Source organism: Centruroides sculpturatus, unplaced genomic scaffold (genome assembly GCF_000671375.1).
Source record: "Centruroides sculpturatus isolate CEXI.00-Female unplaced genomic scaffold, Cexi_2.0 scaffold3, whole genome shotgun sequence".
NCBI lineage: Eukaryota > Metazoa > Arthropoda > Arachnida > Scorpiones > Buthidae > Centruroides > Centruroides sculpturatus.
The window spans coordinates 689,081-708,021 of NW_019384366.1; the positions used below are offsets into that span (position 1 = coordinate 689,081).

Genomic DNA, 18,941 nt, shown 5'->3' on the forward strand with positions numbered 1-18,941 from the left:
TTCGTTTTCTTATCTAGCACCAATGCCCTCTCAGCGAGATGCATTTCTCACCATCAATTCGACATTTGTCACACTTCACCTCAATACGTGGCAAAGTGGAGGTTGTCCTATCCATCATTTTACCGTACAGTACCGGCCAAAATATCAAAGAAAATGGATGTCGCTACCAGATAAAATTTTGGCGCATCATGGAAATGTAACAACTATCAGGCAATTATTACCCGAACGTGAATACAACATAATGGTTACTGCATACACTGATGCTGGTGTTACTCAAAACGACTACGAATTTAGAACTAAGCCTTTACCTAAACTTGGTAAGTTCGTGATTTTATTACAAATGGAGTTTCAAATTTTTTTATATTTAGATATAATAAAAATACATATAAATTTTTAAAAATGAATTCAAAGTGCGGAATATTTCCAAATATGTTCATTGTTTTTATACTGAAAAAGTTATTTTATTGTTACTGTAGTTAGTGTTATGAAAGAAAATTGGAGATAAAAACTGTCAAAGCGCCCTCTCTAGGATATTTATTAAATCAATTTTTACTACAATTGAACCTACTATGAAATAGGAAAAACAGAACATTATTCTGTTTGTTTTATATAAATAAATTTAATTATTTGTTTTAAGTTTATAATAGAATAACAGCTCTTATTAAATATTTATTAAAACGTAAATAAAAACAGAAGAATTAGTTAATTAAAAAGAAAGTTTGGCATCTATAAATAAAACAAATAAATCTACTTTATTCGTTTCTTAATGATTCGTGAACCAAGCGTATTAGGATCAATTAGAAGGAAAAACACATTTAAAAAAATTATGTACAGATGGCGCTACTAAGTTATTATAAAACTAAATTTAACATGTTTAAAACTTTTCTAAGTTTTTGAGTATTTTAACTTTTCAGAAAAATCGACTAAAATAAGATTTATAAAATTAATTACAATGTAAAAATGTTATAACATTTTGGTTTATAGAAAAATTTAAATATCAAAATTACAAAGAAAGAACTTTAAAAAATACAGGGGGAAATATATATATATATTTAATGATGAAAAAATAATACCCGTCAAAAATAATTTATTTACTAAAAAGTGCGCATTTCTATCGATTGAATTTTTTGATTTTTCACAACAAACTCACAACAGTACTTAATTAATAGTAACTTTTAAAAATATCTACGTCAAATTTAATTTATTAATTACTTTCTTAATTAGTTTGTTGATTTAAAATATCACTTTTACATCATTCCCATTAACTAAAGAAAAATTTTTGATTCCAGAAAAGAGGAGGGTAGGAAGGAAAAAAAAATTAGTAAGATGACAAAAATAAAACCACTAAAATCACTGTTAATGGCTGATGTAAGAAATGTTNATATTATGTATTTAGCTTTGAGTTTAGATAAAATTATTTACTTTTAATTACTTAAAATTATTATTATTCTTAACGTAGATTTTCATAGAATTATTATATTTTTATACTTATTACAAATTTCAAACTTCTCAATAAAAGAGGAGATTGTCGAAAAATTATGTTGAGAATAAACTTCATAATTCGTAAGTTAGCTGTTATGGACTAATCAGACAAAGGTTAATTATGCAATTAACCTTTATATATAAACATAAATTATGACAAAGGTGAATTATACAAGAATATCGACAATAAAGTACTTTCAAAACAGTAAATAAATCTTGTACCTCGTCTGATAAGTAGATCAGAGAACTCAAGAATTATGAATATACCTTTTATTCTCTTCATGCTTCTCATTATTCTCTAAATATAATATTTAGGGCCTTCTTATTGCCCTTAAGGAAAAAACAGTTAAAAGATTTATCATTTTATGAACTACAGCAAGTAGAATATTTTTACATATTTTGTTGAAAATTGTGCATTATAATTGTTAAATGCAACTGTTAAAAGTATAATTATTTATGAAAGCACGATAATTCTAATTTTTAAAAATTATACAATTAAATTTACAATTATTGTATAACGAATATATATTATATATAAGTACCGATATATACGAGTATATACATCGGACGTTTCATAGAAGTTCTAGAGAGTTATTTATAGTAAGATTTACTTCTCTGAATCTAAAATTATCTTGTGTTTATTTTAGATCGAAAGCAATTTATTAACTTTTCGTTAAAAATTTTTTTTATTCTAAAAAGCATTCTAATAATTTATTTTTAACATTTTTCTTAACAAAAATAATTTTTATATTGATTGATTATCTTGGAAATTATAATTTGAATTGTATAAATGAGTAATTCTATTTTAAGATATTTTCATTTTATGTTATTCAATCACTTAATACGAATAATATTTCTTATTTCTCTTTACATTATATACCAGGTTTATATTTATAACTTTAAATAACTCTTCAATATCTTCAATATATAAATTTGAGTAATGCACTTAAAACTTTGAATGTCTTCAAAGTGGATTATTCGAATATTTTTGACGTTATTTGGAGGTCTACCAAAAGTAAAAAAAAAAAAAAGTCTTTTATATAGAGAATGATATTAAATTGAATTCTCACTCATTTGGTGCTATTTAAGTTTTATTTGCTAGAATGACATTTGAATGGCGCCTTGTATGACATTTTAAATATGAAGTTAGATCATAAAGTGAAAACTTTATAATAAAGGAAAACTTCAGATGTAAAAGGCGATCATATAAATTATAAACTGTTTCTTCAGATTTATTTTCCTGAAAATATTTCATTTAAAGCTTCACAAACGTTTTTACTTTCAGTAAAATGATATATATTTTATTGAAAAATAAAGCTAATAATTATACTATATATTTCATTATTTTTTTTATCAATAATTTAAAACGATGTTGTCACTAACAAGTAAGTTGAAAACAAATTTTATTTTAAAAAGTCACTAAGTAATTTATATAGTTACAAAATAATGATCCCAAATGTTAATAAGAGCAAACTTATTTCGACTTCTAGAGGATCACAATAAATAGACTTTCATAAGCTCCTTGTGTATACTCTCTGTTCTTTATCAAACAAATGTCAATGTGCAAGCATGTTGATACCACATTTTTTTCTGATAATCAAAACATTGAACAGTCCAGAGTGAAAACTTGGAATATTCAGTTAAGTTTATTTTAGTTGAATATGAATATTTTATTTCTTAATTTTCTGAAATCAGTTTTCGTTTTTGCAATTGCAACGTTCTAATTCTCATCATGTCCAAAGAGAGGAGGACAGTAGAGCACCCAAAAATTTAGTCATTTATGCAGAAATCATGATATTAAAATGATAAAGTTTTTTGATAAGACGTAAAAAAACATGTTCTTATTTATTTTATCGATTTTATTTCTATACTTTTATGGCTTTCGAGAAGAATGAGATCCCACATTTATGACTGGTTCGAGTCTCATCTCACTTCTCTCAGTCCCTGGTTCTCCATTATTTATTTTATCCGAAAATTTACCGAGTTGTCTTTTCTATTTCTTGTTTTTTCTTTGCAAAAACTTTCGAATTAGTAAGATCTTGATGAAAATTTTGTAAATCTATTTTTTTCTATCAATTTTAGTTAAATTGAAATATAAAAATTTATAGATTTGAGAACATTTAAATGAGAAATATCGTACAACTTGAGCTTCATATAAAAAAATCAATTTCAGAAGATCACTATCTTCAAATTATTTGCAAAGTCGAATATTTTTTTTATTTAATTAAAATACGAAACTTGTATCATAGTTTTATAAGTTGAATAGGCTAAACAAAAATTATTCTTTATTAATTAATATTTCGATCTTTCTGTGTTCATCCTCTGCTTAAAATTCATATTAAACACTAATAAAAACTGATTTATTATTGGAATAGAAATACTTTCTTAGTTTTTATAAAAGAATTTAAATTAGGCATTAAATGAGATAATAAAGAAATATTTGCTCGCTTCTTAAAATTATCTCGAAATTTTTAAGACAACAAAAATACCAAAAAATGTTTAATTTTATTTTACGTGAGAGAAAAAATACTGTACTACTATTATAATATGTTACCGAATTCTAAAGTTTTGAGAGTTATGGTTAATAATAGAATTAATATTTTTTGATCTTCTGTATCCATTGCCTCATATATAATTTAGTATTCGAGTTTCTGCTAAAATGATATTTAGTTATTCAGTTTTAAATTGAACGTATTCATTTTCAGTAAGCTCGAACCAAATTTTTATCAAAAATATATATTATAAAGATATAGTATATCAAATAAAAACTATCTATTCTCTTGAGTGAAATATTTTTAATATTCATGAATAGCTTTCAAAGTAATAATATAAAAATATTTTATTCTATTCGCTAAATATGTAAACAAAGAAGCGAGATACTGAATGAATAAACAATACACAGAGGAAAAGTAGAAAAACACCACAACAATTTTTTACAAACCGTCTTATAAAACAAAATATTAAAATATTTAATCAATAAAAGTATTTTTTAATTTATGAAGTTTTAAATATCATTTGATGTTTAAATTACCCCCCGACAAAACGGGAAGACCATCTAATTAGAAAGGGCAACAACCACTTACCGAGATTAACCTTTGAATGTAATCTTCGTGAAAGAGGAATATAAGCTGTCAGAAGTTCAAAAACATCTTAAGCTTAAATGGAGCAGATCCTAAGACCTAAACAGAAATTGTTCAAGATAATGATGATATAATTAATTTTTTTAATCAAACAAATAATAATATTGTCACTGTTCAATAACTATTATTATAAAAATATTAAGATGAGTCTACGTAAGATTATAGTTTTTGTTGCTGTATTAAATATAGTTAAAACTTTTAAAATCATACCTTATTACTGAAACATTGTTATAGGGGTGCTTAACATTTTTTAGGGCAAGATCCCTTTAGCATCGATAAAATTTACGAACTCGTTCTCAGATTATTGATTATTTTAAAGTTCATAAAGTAAAATAAGAAAGATATAATTACAGAAGAAATGACTTATATCATCAAAATATTTTAAAAAGAAACTATGATGTGTTCCTTTATTCGCTCATTAAGCAATAATAATTACTGGACATTGAAAATAAAGAAGTATTTCTATTCTGATTCAAGTTTGCTGATTAGCAGAAATCTATCCACGGATCCAGATTAAGATGCCTTGATTTTTAAATGTTCCAATAGATAATGATGTACTGTACCTTATCGTGAATATTAAACTATTTTGTTACTGTTTAATAGAAACGAAACAATGATTAAAGAATTTTCTACTTCTAGAATGAATTAATAAAAATATTTATATTAATATCTTACGTGTTAAATAAAATAATCATTATTACCAGAATTTATGATTATTAATATTGATATCAACTGTGTTATCGCGCATTATATTGACATTTTGCTTCAAGGCATACTTTAATTAACTAAATAGCGAAAAAAGAAAAAATTATCTAAATTGCATTATTCATTATAATGCACTTCAGATACGTAATAATTTTTCTAAGTTACTTCTAGTGGTTTCATTTTTATTTCTTAAATTAGATGTTAAGTTTTTTATTAATTCTAAAAGTAAAGATATTTTTTATATGTTAATGTAAGTTATTTTAATTATATACTTTTTGCATAAAATTTCGGTTTAACTTCGTATTATTTACAATTAAGATATTTACATTCCTCTTAGTTCCTTGAGGAATATTAATAACTTTTTAATACACGCATACACATATATAAAGAAACTCTGTAAGATTATTTCTACTGAAAATAGTTTTAATCTGAAAAAAAACCCAAGAAAGTAATATAAAATTTATTTAGGATGTCCAGCCATTAACTGGAAAAGAAGACGAAAATGCATTGCTTTGACATCGTTGTATCAACGCTAATATGGTTTATTCATTTCTCTAGGGATATTACAGTAGCAGATGAAATTGATTTTCTCTAAATCTGCAATTTTTCTTCTTCTAACTAATACGTACACCTGCAAAAAAGGATTAATAACTTTTTCGGACCCCGAAACAATTAGCATGTTAAAGTATAGAAAATTCTCCAGACGTTGATTTGATTAGTTTTCCAATTTTTTACTGCTTAAGAAATATCTCTGGAGATATTGAATATCTATAATAAAATTAAAAAACAAATTATCTAAATTAAAATTCTGATTAATAAAAATCATTTTTAATAAGATATTCATACATAAGAAAAATTATCAAACAAGTCTAGAACAAGTTGCAGCAAAGAGTTCTATTAGGTTGTAAAGGTGAAATTTAGACATTCTGATCTTTTTCTAGAAACGACTAGAAAAAAAAATGTTCTAGACCGTTCGACGTGGATATATAATTAACCAGGGATATTCCGTCACACATTTCATTGGAAATGAACGCATCAGCAATGCCTGACAATATGACACTTTCGAAAGAACATTCGCGCGAAGTTGCTTTATCAACGTAACGCATTCAAAAGTGACCATAACGCTATGAAGGCTCACAATCTCATCTGCAATGTATTTCGCGAGGACACCTTCAACAGGCAGACTTGCTACAATTGATTCAAAAAATTTAAAAATGAAAATTCCTCGCTTCAAGATGAGCCCCCATCTAGGGTGCTTAGTCTCGAGTTATGTGAGCAGCAACACGAACGTGTTCAGAATGTCAAGTAGTACCGTCTCCTTCGGTGAGACTGTTTACTAAACGAATTCGTGACATGTGATACTCTCAACACATTTGCGTAACTCAAGACTAGGCCCAGGCAACGATTTCATCATTGATGATGACATTCTCCTGCAACTGATAGACAATAATACACGATTGATCACTGGAGAATTAGCACATCAACTTGAGTTTTCTCGTACACTGTAAAAATTGACAAATTCCAATACTACCACGACAACACTCCAGCACATACAGCAAAGATAACAAAGAAACTGTCTAGTCTGAGCTGGAAGGTTCTGCCTCACTCATCTTACAGCCCAGACTTAGCGCCGACTGACTACCATCTATTTCACGCCCTACAGAACCATATTGCCAATCTACAGTTCAATGACAGTATCAATGTGAGAATAATGCTCGAGACTTTCTTCATTGGGTTATTCTATACTCAAGGGAATACAAGTTTGCAGCAAAGGTGGCGAGATGTGATTGAAATTGATGGTGATTGATTACCTACAAAACTGAACTGTAATTGTTGTTGAGTTAATTATCAATAAAAATCTTTCAAAATGTCTAAATTTCACCGTTACAACCTGATAAAATAATTGCAATATCATCGATTTATATATATAAGTAGTTGCATGCGCCCTGCGTTGCTTGGGCTTTTGATAAAGTGGGGGATTAGTGAGGTTGGGTTAAGGAGAGGATGATAAAAACAATAGTCTTAGTAACTAACTGTACATTTATTGATCTGAGTATTTAGAATATTTAATCTGCAAAACACAGAAAATTGCTCCGGCTTAAATCGAGAAGAAAAAATACTGCGGGGAATCCCCAAACTATTTTATCTAGGATGTCCAAGAATATTCATGCTAATTTGGTGTGGATATGTTGAACAGTATAGAAACCTTTAAAAATACGTACATATTTTGAATTTAATGTATATAGAGATATTTAAAATAAGCTTATTTTCAGGTTTGTCTACTCAAATTTAAGATAAAAATAATAAATTAGATCTATATAGAATATTGTTTTATGGATTTTTTTTCTATATTTGAATAATCACAAAACAGATTTATCAAGAAATGAAAATTAATTTCTAAGATTTTATTCATTTTCGTATAATTGTATAGTGATAAATTCCGCCATGGAGGTCCGAAACCCGGTTAATCGAGGAGTTTTGAAATCAGGAAGACAATCGATCCGTAGCAAATTTATTATAATGGGATCTAGCCTAAATGCGTAATAGCCAAGTAAATGACAATATTAGCCTTACCCGGTTGATATGAGAAATGAGCTAAGGGTATCTTATAACAATAAAGTGTAGGTTAAGGTAGCAAACAAAGTAATGGAAATTGTATCATTGGGAGTAAGTTAGATTAGCTACATTAAGTTTAGAAATGTTAAATGGAAAATGTAGGTAATTAATTCATATATTGAAAGATAGGAGAGTTAAATAGCATGCATATAAAAAACTAGACGGAATCAAGGAACATAGAAGTATATAACTTAATATAGGTAACCTCCATATAACACGGCACTTCTATAGCACGGATTCACTCTGACACGGTTCGAGAATTGGGTAAAACCCTCGTACAACATGAAATGTAATAAACTTTTACATACTTAAGTACTAAAAGTTCACGAAAATAATAATTTTCGTGAACTTTTAGTACTTAAGTATGTAATTTCGTGAAATAGTACTTAAGTAAGTAACTAAATAGTACTTAAGTAAAAACTAATAGTACTTAAGTAAGTAATTTTCGTGAACTAGTAGTACTAGAATATGTAAATTTTCTTTTCTCGCCTACTGTCGATATACGTGGTCCTTCTCGAAACTTGTTTCAATGTTGCCAGATTTCGACGCTTTTGCTTCTGATGTTGCTAGACGTTTTTCCCTTATTCCATACTTGCTTTATTCTTCATAAAGGATTCGCATAACACGGCAATTTTTTGGAACGTAACTCCCGTGTTATACGGGGGTTACCTGTATATGTAGGAAGGGATTTTAGAAGGAATTGTTATACGTGTAGCATTTTAAAAAATATGTAGTAAGATTAACTAGTGATAAGTTAATTCATGTAAAGATATAATAGAGTTGGAATAACATTTAATATTATAATTACTGTGCACCAGAGGTTATATGTAATTAAAGACATAAGGATCAAAGAAAAAATTGTAGGATAAATTTGACAAAGTTATCAATAACATGTATAGAAGTAATTTTAATGCACACGTATGTGAAAATAGAATAGGATACGAGAGCATTCATGGAGGAGCAATTTCAGAACAAAAATAGAGAAAAATGGCAATAAACAGCTTTATTAAACAACTTAGCAATTGCAATTGTGTGTTTACAATTACAATTTGAAAATAAATAAAAGTAATGAAAGTTAAGCATTGATAAATTTATTTTTGAGAACTAGGAAATTGCTGGACATATGTAGAAATTGTAAAGTTATTCCAGGTGAGAAGGTCAAAATTGATTAGTTGACATAAACTGAAAATTTTTTATTGGTTCAGTATAAAGGTATACAAAAGGAAAAAAATAATTGGGTAGTGAAGATTGAATAAGAAATTTTGAGTGTTTAGGAATGAATTAAAGAAGGGATGGATAGACTGGAACTGAAAAGCTATTTTCACATTATATCTGCTTTTTCAACAAAGTTCAGAAAATACGCAAAAACTATTTTGGGTATCACAAAAATAGAAGGTAATAGAATAGACAAGTAAACGTACTGGTGGAATGAGAAAGTTCAAAAGGCAATTAGAAAGAAAAAATAAGTCTTTAAAAAATCTGAGTTGAATAGAGACGAGAGCAGTAAATTAGAATATAAAATAACAGGAGACAAGAAATAAAGTAGCTAGTGCAGAATATAGCAGATTAGATGAGATACACTAAAGGAGGGAGATAAAGATTTATATAGAATAGCAAAGCGTAGAGAAAAAAAAGTAAAGAAGAAAAGATAGATTTACTAAAAGATGAAGAGGGCAAGATATTAGTGAAATGAAGGAATGTAAAAGAGTAGGTGGATAAAATGCTTTAGTAAGCTTATGAATGAAGATGCAGGGTTAGACAGTAACTCAAATATAGAAGTCAGAAAAACTACCATCCAAAATACATATAATAAATAGTAATTTAGGAAGCTTTAAAAAAGATGAAAAGTATGTGATTCCAGATGGGATCCCTATTGACATGTGGAAAATTTTAGGTGAACTAGGTGTAAAATGGTTAGTCTCGATTATTTAATATGCTAGCAATAGAGAGCCAAGGTCAAAGGATTGGAGAAAGCTGAAAAATACCATTATATAAGGGAAAAAATATGTAATGGTACTTGGAAATTATTGAAGAATAAAATTAATGAGCAGTAGAATGAGTGAAATACAGAGTACATGCCATTGATCGGACTAATATTTGTAATAAGGCAAAATGATCGAAAAATATATTCTAAGAGGAACTTGAACATGGTCTTCACAGATTCAGAAAAAAAATTGTGATAGAAGTCCCTAGAAGTCGTGTATAATAGGTACTTAGGCAGAAGAGTATAGTAAAGGAATATGTACTGTAAGGGTAGTACAAGAAATGTTTGAGAGACTTGACAGGGTATGAAGATGCAGAAAGCTTCGGGTTAGTTGTCCATCAAGATTCAGTATATTAAGTCCATATTTTTTTATCTTAGTATCAGATAAAGTAAGGATATAGATAAGGAAGATCGTGGTGTTTGCTCTGAATATAGTTCTAGTTAACAAAATTAAGAATTGATAGAGAAGACAGAAATAATAGAGAGTAAAACGTTAAAGATTAGCAGAGAGAAAATGAAGTTCATACGCTGTCTTAGTGGTAAGGAGAGAGAGTATTCATAATAGTTATTGGAGAGAGGGAAATAAAAAGAATGGAAAAATTTAAGTAACTAGAATCAATGGTAGAGAGTGGAGGATAGTTAGACAGATTACTGTATCTAATAGAATAGGTATAGGGTGGAAAAAGCAACGGAATACAAGTGTTTTGTGATAAAAGAGTACCAATTAGATTAAAGGAAAGTTTTATAAGACAGGACTACAAGTTTTATGGATCTAAATATTGAAAAATGATGAAATTTCAGGTGCAGATAGCTGAAATGCGGGAGATGCTCAAGTGTAGTGAGAGATAACCTTAGTTGATAGAACTAAGAATGAGCATATAAAGGTTAATTTAAGAGTAAGGTACATTACGAAAAAGCTTATGGAAAATAGACTTAGGTGATGTAGCATGTCTAATAAGCCACTTAAGCCAAGTACTCACAAGCGGAAAGAGACGACGGAAAGAGTCTATCGGAACGTAAAATGACGTCACTTTTACTATCGAAGTCGACGGAATACAAAGTTGAAAATTTTCAACTTGCCGTCTCGGAAGGCAGAACGATAAAAATTACATCAAATAGGAAGGCAGTTCAATAACGACGTCATAAACGTCACTTGGGAGGATAGCATTTGAACTATGACGGCCGGAGAAAGTGTGGTTTGTCGTATTTGTTATCTGAATTAAATATTAACTGATTAAATTTACATCTAAAGGTACTCGCAAGCGTGTAGTTATAATTCGGATTCTAAAGTATTTGATACCTGTAATCTTGATCGATTTCAAATATTTATCTCACTCAAATTCGTCTTTGGCGTTTTTCTTTCACTGCTGATATAATCGGAAGTGGAGAATGAAAATTCGATTGATACAAAAAGCAACATTCTCCAACACCTTTTTATCAGACAGATGACGGATATTTCGCCTTTCCATATTCTGGTTTCCGTATTCGATTACATTCAATGCGGAAAGATGACCGGCGATTTTTTGCTTACTATTTCAGTCGTACGTTTCCGCATGCAAGTATTAATTAAGCTTTATGGTTAAATTAGGAGATTGCTCAAAATAGTATAGTTTGAAAGACTAGCATGTTAAAACCTCAGTTCCTTTTGTGAGAGGGAAAAGTAATGAACGACGATGATGATAATTGTACAGTGAATATTATTTCAATGATTCATTTTCAGAAGCGAGTAAGGAATACAGTAGTAGTAGTACAGTCAATATCTTTATTATATACAACAGTTTGTACATGCCAGGCTCCGCATGGCACTACCGGGAATGAAAACCAGATACAGTAGTTGTTAACTTGTTTACAATACAGGAATTACAGAGATAACAAGAAGTAGGTTGGAATAGTATACAATAGTTGATACAATGGTGATGCAGGTATAGCAATGATGTTGTAGTTAAATACAACGATTATGTAGTTAATTACAATTTGTTTACAGTATAAGGTAAATACAGAATTACAAAGTGATGGATTTTGAAAGCTATACAAGTACAGACACTATGCAATATTACAAGTGTTAATGTAAAATAAAACATAAGTGTATGAGTGTAGAAGGAAAAGCACATAAAATACATAAAATTGAGTACAATACAGCAAATAAAGTAATGATACATTATAATAGAGTGTAAAATACAATTTAAGTATAGAATACAGTCGACCCCGCTATAACACTTGATAATTCCGTTTTATAAGAATTTCATGTTGTAAGAGTCACTTAGATTTTACAAATACGTGTGCCGGGCTGTGAACGGCTCACGTATTTGTAAAATCTAAGTGACTCGTACAACATGAAATTCTTATAAAACGGAATTATCAACAGTGTTATAGCGGGGGTCGACTGTACTAATTAAAACCAAGATTTTCTTAGTTTAACAAATGATACTATAATTGATTTTTACGAAGTTATTTATGGGAAAATTTTCATTAAAATTATTCATCAAAAATATCATTATTTTTTAAAAATAACATTACAAAATTAACACCCATTATTTAAAGAATTTGTCTATATAAAAACATTCTAATACGAGTTAATTTTTAATTTTATTTTTGTTTTTAATTGATGATAATTTAAAAATGATTTTAACAAATATTTTTATATTCATAATCATTTTTGTCCGAAATTTATATCAATTGAACTAAATGATTTAGGCATATTTTTTAAAAACAGTAATATTTTCGGTTTTTAATATGAAAAATCATAGTATTTTGAAGGTTTTAGATAAAGTAATTAAATAAAAATGTAATTTACATTGAATATATAATTATTATATGTCAACATATTAAGAAATTTTATATATGTTTTTTATATATCTAGATTACAGCTTTGGAAATATGTCGTATTTTAAATTATTGATAAGTTTTCATGTGTGTTTAATTTTTCAATCCTAGTTTTATATTTTTTCTTTTTAATTGTTTCATGTTTTCTTAGTGCCTATGAGACTCGGCATCAAATCAAGTTCGATTCGGATCTTCGTAATTTTTCATTAATAATTTAAATCTAAACTTTTTCTCCTTGTCTTCTGTTAGACGATTTCATTACGAACAATCTTATATCCTCAGCGAGAAAATTTAAAATTGATAAAATAATTTATTGTATGCTAAACCTTGTACTAAAATTTTAACTCTGTTGCTCAAATGAATAAAATTGTGAAAATTTTGTATGATGTAGGCCTGTATGTTATACATAATAAGTTTTAGAAGTTTTGCATGACAAATTTCATGATGTACAGTGTTTATTTTCGATCTGCTTTAAAATACAAACCATAAAATTAAATGAGAAAACATCCTAATTTAAAATTACTAGGAAAAGTTCATTTTCTAACCGAATATACGAACTCAGAATTGAGTCAAAGCACTACAAAATCAATAATATTACTTCGAGGACATCTACGACGATCATTTGCCGTTACTGACGTAAAAAGGAATAAAAAATTGCCCGCGCTCATACTAGCGAACTTGGACATTGTCACTTTGACTTCACTAGTAAAGTTCCTATATCCCGTTCGGAAATGTCTCGAACAGAGGGCCTTCTCCCACTTACGAATAAGTGTCCTTATGATCCAAATTTATTGGTCACTCCTTTATTTTACACATATATCCGGATCGCACTATCGTAAGAATCCGTAGTGACCAAACATAAAATTTCTCTCTCTTCAAGTTTAGACAAGGCTTTCTGTTATATTTTTTTTTCTCTCGCTCTCTCTCTCTCTTCTTTATTTTTGGAGTCCGGTCGAAGTTCTCCTTTTCTTATCGTCGTCGTTCTTTTTAAAGGATTCTTCAAGCCTAACGATTGTCCAATCCGAAGCTGGGCTAGTAGCGTTTCTTTAGGTCCGCTCATACTTGAAACTCCTGATAAACCTGATAATATGTTTCGCGCTGAACTGACCCCCTCCGGAAAAGTCGATCCTTCCAAACGAAAGACCAAATCGCTTTGTTCTTTGGATAGTTTCATTAGGCCTACATGACATAACTGTATCTCAAAAATGAAATTATGAACTACTCCGATTTTATTACATTTTTAATTTGCTAGTCTCAGACTATGTAAAATGACAAAGTTTAATTAAAAATCGACCGATCAAATTTTGAAAAACAAACTCAATTCTATAAGCCTATAGAAAAGGCTTCGTTAACGCTACTTCTCAAAAAATGAATTTAATAAACATTTTTTTTGTTGCTATTTTAAATTTTGTTCTAGTTTTCTGCAGTTGTTCTCCTTCAATTATTTATCGTTGTTATTTATTTTCGAATTATTAAATTTGAAAAAAATGTAGACCTATAAATTCCCTCTGCCTTTCCTTAATCTCGAAAACAGAGTTAAATAGATGAAAGACAAGACGAGACATGAAAACCGTAGGAGCAGGAAGCCCCGATTAATTATATAACTTCCGATGAAAACTGGAAGTCACGTAATTTCAATTCAAAATTTTTCCCTGAAAGGTGTTAGATAGATGACAGGCATGACTCTATTGCTAACAGGAAAAGAATGCTGCACAGGGGCAAGACACTACTAATTTGAAGTGGAGAGAATATATTTTAAATTAAATAAATTAAAAATATGATTAAAATTCGCAGCCCGGCATTATGACGATGTCGTAATAATTTTTGCTCTTTTTGTAGACTATATTTAATTTTTATTGACAAATTATTTCTACAAAACGAAACTTTATCAAATACAGTATAATTATTAATAACGTATCAATTACAATTTTCAAACTGTGTTTTAATATGATTTTAATCTTAGTATTCATTTATAATAACGTTTCTTTACATAACTCGGTCGCAAGTCATTTTCAATTTGAATTGTGTTATAACTTGTTTATATTACTATAATATATTTGATAACTATTTTGCAATATTAATTAAAGTAAAACATAAATAATGGTAAATAATTGTTCAATAATAAATTTACTTATATCATTAATGCAAATGCAAAGTGATCTCAGTTTAAAGTTATCATTGAATAATTCATTTATCATAAGTGATACTTTGTGCATAATAAATAATAATTTTATAATATCTAATTTTAAATTTAATTATAACGAATTAATTGCAATGATAAATCTATCGGTTAGAATGCTCTACAGTAGAGAAATACCTTTTAATAATTAAATAAAATTCATGAGATTGTGACTAGATGAATGTATCCTACCAAATTTATTGATCATGCAGTTTATAAATTCTTATAGATCTAAATGCAAAATGGTACTTCGGTTATTTTAAAATACTGGTTTATGTTGATTCTATGGCTATTTTGTCAGGAAAGACTTGAATCGTAATTGCATTCTCATGTAAACTATTCTACACCGAGATAAGTACATTACAATGCAGATAGAATCTGCGAAAAGGTCATAAAGTCAAATACGGATATTTTCGAGTGTTAGACCTTTGGGATAGAAATTTTTATTTGTCTTATAACGTTATTTTATTTTTATTTGTAAGTAAGCAGAAGACTAGAAAATTGTTAAAATTAAAAAAATAAAAGAATAAAAACTAAACATTTTACTAATTAAAATGTTTACCAAAAGCTTAATCTTTTAAAAATTCTTTAAACTGAAAGATTATAAAGTTTGTAATGATAATTTCTCTCTCTCATCCTTACCATTAATCATCATATATATATATATTATTATGATATTTTTATATTTATATAATATATTCTGTTGTGACCGTAAAAACATTTTTAATCGCTTAATAAAAAATTATTAGTAATATACNATATTTATTTATTTATTATTATATTATATTTCAGAATCCTTTTCTATTTAATTTATCAATTTAATCTTTTCAGTTTGACTGTTGTTATAGTATAGACCTATATATATTTGTATTCTGTTATGCACCTATATACGGTAGTATAAAGGTGCATAACAGAAGAAAATTTAAAATAATAGAAAAATTCAATGATAAAAACCAAGTAAAAACTCTACAAATCAAAAACAATATTTAAAAAAAAAAAAACTCTACAGGCAATGCTTAAAATACATGAATTGCTTTAAAATAATTCTGTTGAAAACAAGTATTATGAACTAACCATTGTTACTAAATTTTTACTCCCATGTTTAATCTTTATTTAATCTTTAACGTATTTATTTAATACTCTATATTCTCTTTAAATTTTTATTTTATTCATTTTACTATACATTGATAATTTAATAAAAATAAGGCGCATTATTAAAATAATTTCCAAACATGTTTAATTTAAAATGTTAATGTGTTTGTATATAAAAAGAAATATATCATTTTTTAAAATAATATATTAAAATTGTTGTATTTATAATTCATGTAAGTCAATCTGAAACTAAAATATTTTTATTTATTATTTATTTATTTATTTTAGTATTTGCAACTGCAGCCACAAGTTCAGTGAAAAGAGAAACTGACATACCTATACATAAAAACATCACACTACTAATTCCTGTTATCGTATCAATAACAGTTGTTTTCATTGTTATAATAATCGTTGCTGTTTGTTTGAGAAGATATCTTCACGATGGAGTAAATCATTCCAGTAATGGTAATTATTATTTTTATTATAGTTAAATTCTATGTATATCTGTCGAAAACTAAAGATTTGATATTGTTATTTCTTTAACTGTATTAACAATATTTTTAAAATTCATTATTTAAGGTTATCATTCGCGTAAATCATATGACGAAAATCTAATGATGGCAGAAGTTAGCCAAAAAATGACAAGTCAACAGTCAATGAAAGAAAGAGGAATGTATTGCGCTTCACCCACACACGGACAAGGACCAAATGTTATATCCGAACAATCAGGTAAAAATTTATTTCTACTCGCATTATTAAACAGGATGTTAATTAATAAAAGCATACTTAATATAGTAACTAGTGCACACTATGTTTAGTGAAACAAAATCATAGTGAACATTAGGTCAAAATCTAAACCGTTTTTGAGATAAATTCTAAAACCGACAAAGACTTGAAATTCTTGAGCGAGATTGCGACTCTAAAATGTGACATCAGGCGTGCATGAAAATGGGAGAGGGCGTGCAAAAGACCTTCTGTAAATATCGTGATAAATATTTGGCAAGATTATCTTGTCTTTTCATGTCACATGCGACACGTAGAAGCCAATAATTCAGTGGTCAATATACAACAATTACTGTATTAATATCCCAGAAACGGTTAAGTTTTCGACTTATGTTTACTAAGGTTTTTAAACTCAACATGGTGTTATTATCTAAATGCTAGATGCTTTTTTAAACACTTCTGTATTTATTCTGTAAAGCTTCATTTTAACGTTATCTTGATATTAACAGACATGACAACAGATAACCATCAGTATGCTGAACCGTATACGTCAGTTCCTCCACCACGTAGAGTTACAATCGAAGGTGATTTCAGATCGTCGATGTCTCAAAGAGTGAGTTTAATACGCTTTAATTATACGTCATGAGTTTAATTGAATAAGCGAATTAATTGAACATTAATCATCTTTAGCCTTCCATGGATGGTACTTTTGCTACAATAAAACGAAATCCTTCTAGACCAGCATCCCGTGCCTCTGTATCTGTACAAGGTAAGTTATTTGTTTCTGTTAATACTTCATTCAAAGATTGATCAGGATACAATTTATCTAATGGGTAATGAATGATTAAGTATTAGTTCATTATTCCGGACAAACTTTATTCTGATCAAATTCCTTTACGTGAATGAAGTTTAAGAAACAAATAAATTATAACAATAGCATATACGTAATTATTAAATCTTAGGAAAAATCATTATCAAATTTACAGAATATCGTCACATAAATAAGAAGATGAATGAAATATGTGTTATGTAATCCCAGGGCTTGATTATCACGTCAGCCATCAGATGATGATACATTCCGAGAAGAGCGAATACAGCAGTAATTCAAGTCAGTCAGAAGGCAGTGCAGACAAGTCAAGCAGCCAATCAAGCGGAAGTAAAAGACATTTAAGATGTCAATGAATTTATTAAAATTCTCTAAAGAGATGTTTTCTTTTGTACGACGACAAATATGGATTCCAAGTGTAATTTTAAATTGTCTCTCACGTGTTTTTTTATTAGAAATGCGTGGATGTGTACAGAGTATGGAGAATAAACATGTTTTGATTAAAATCTCTATTGGTTTTCCATTGTTTTGATAGAAATGTTTTACTTAAAGTAATATTTTATTTTTATTTTTTAAAATTTTAAACAATTTGAACGCTATTGTTTTTGATGTAAGAAAATCCGACAATCTGCATACATTTTTATTAATTTTCTGACGAGTAATCCCACCTGGCTTTCTTCAGATATTACCTGTCAAGGTAGCAAAATCATATTGTACAGAACTTCTTTAACTCAAACTACGTTGAATAATAATATTAAAATTAGAATTTAAAAAAAATTATTCATCTATTAAATAACATTAAATATAATGTTTTATATTCTAGTTAACATATTATTTTTTTAAATATTTGCATTTTATATCCATGTTTTCTTGAAGTTGTCATTTAACAGGAGCAATACCTTTTTTAAAAAAATTATTTTCATGTCATTAATACATGAAATAGAAATCGATTTTAAACAACAGATATTGGAAAAAACGCAAGACAAATCTAAAGATAATTTCTTTTGTAATAAAATTTTATAACTATTATTTAAATTGAGGCGCATTAATAATTCATTTTCTTTTATCGTGAAATTTTAAATAAGATGCAAACATTGAATAAGTTTTAATCTTATTTAAAAAGTAATAAAATAAATATTAATTTTTAATTTCAATATACTCTGCTAAGGAAACAATTATGTATTAAATTACCCTAACAAAAATATAAATTTAACATTGCTTGTGCCGATTGCATTATCATAAATTAATTTATCTAATTGTAATTAGATAACTTATAAATTAAGATATATATATTATATATTAACAACAACAAGAGGCTAAATCAATTGCATTTGAAGAAAGACTCTTAAATATAGTTAAGTGTAACTTTCA

General features: G+C 27.8%; 1 protein-coding gene across 1 annotated transcript in view; it reads left to right on the top strand.

Moving 5' to 3' along the window:
- The window catches only part of LOC111642532 (Down syndrome cell adhesion molecule homolog), a gene marked incomplete at its 5' end in the record, with an annotated part of 81,965 nt that extends 63,917 nt beyond the window's left edge, over positions 1-18,048 (top strand). The window contains 6 exons of the mRNA XM_023388884.1: positions 18-317; positions 16,310-16,486; positions 16,601-16,750; positions 17,254-17,357; positions 17,435-17,513; positions 17,784-18,048. Coding sequence (XP_023244652.1) covers positions 18-317; positions 16,310-16,486; positions 16,601-16,750; positions 17,254-17,357; positions 17,435-17,513; positions 17,784-17,926 — 953 coding nt within the window. The remainder of the gene's footprint in view (positions 1-17; positions 318-16,309; positions 16,487-16,600; positions 16,751-17,253; positions 17,358-17,434; positions 17,514-17,783) is intronic.
- Between the last annotated feature and the right edge of the window lie 893 nt (positions 18,049-18,941).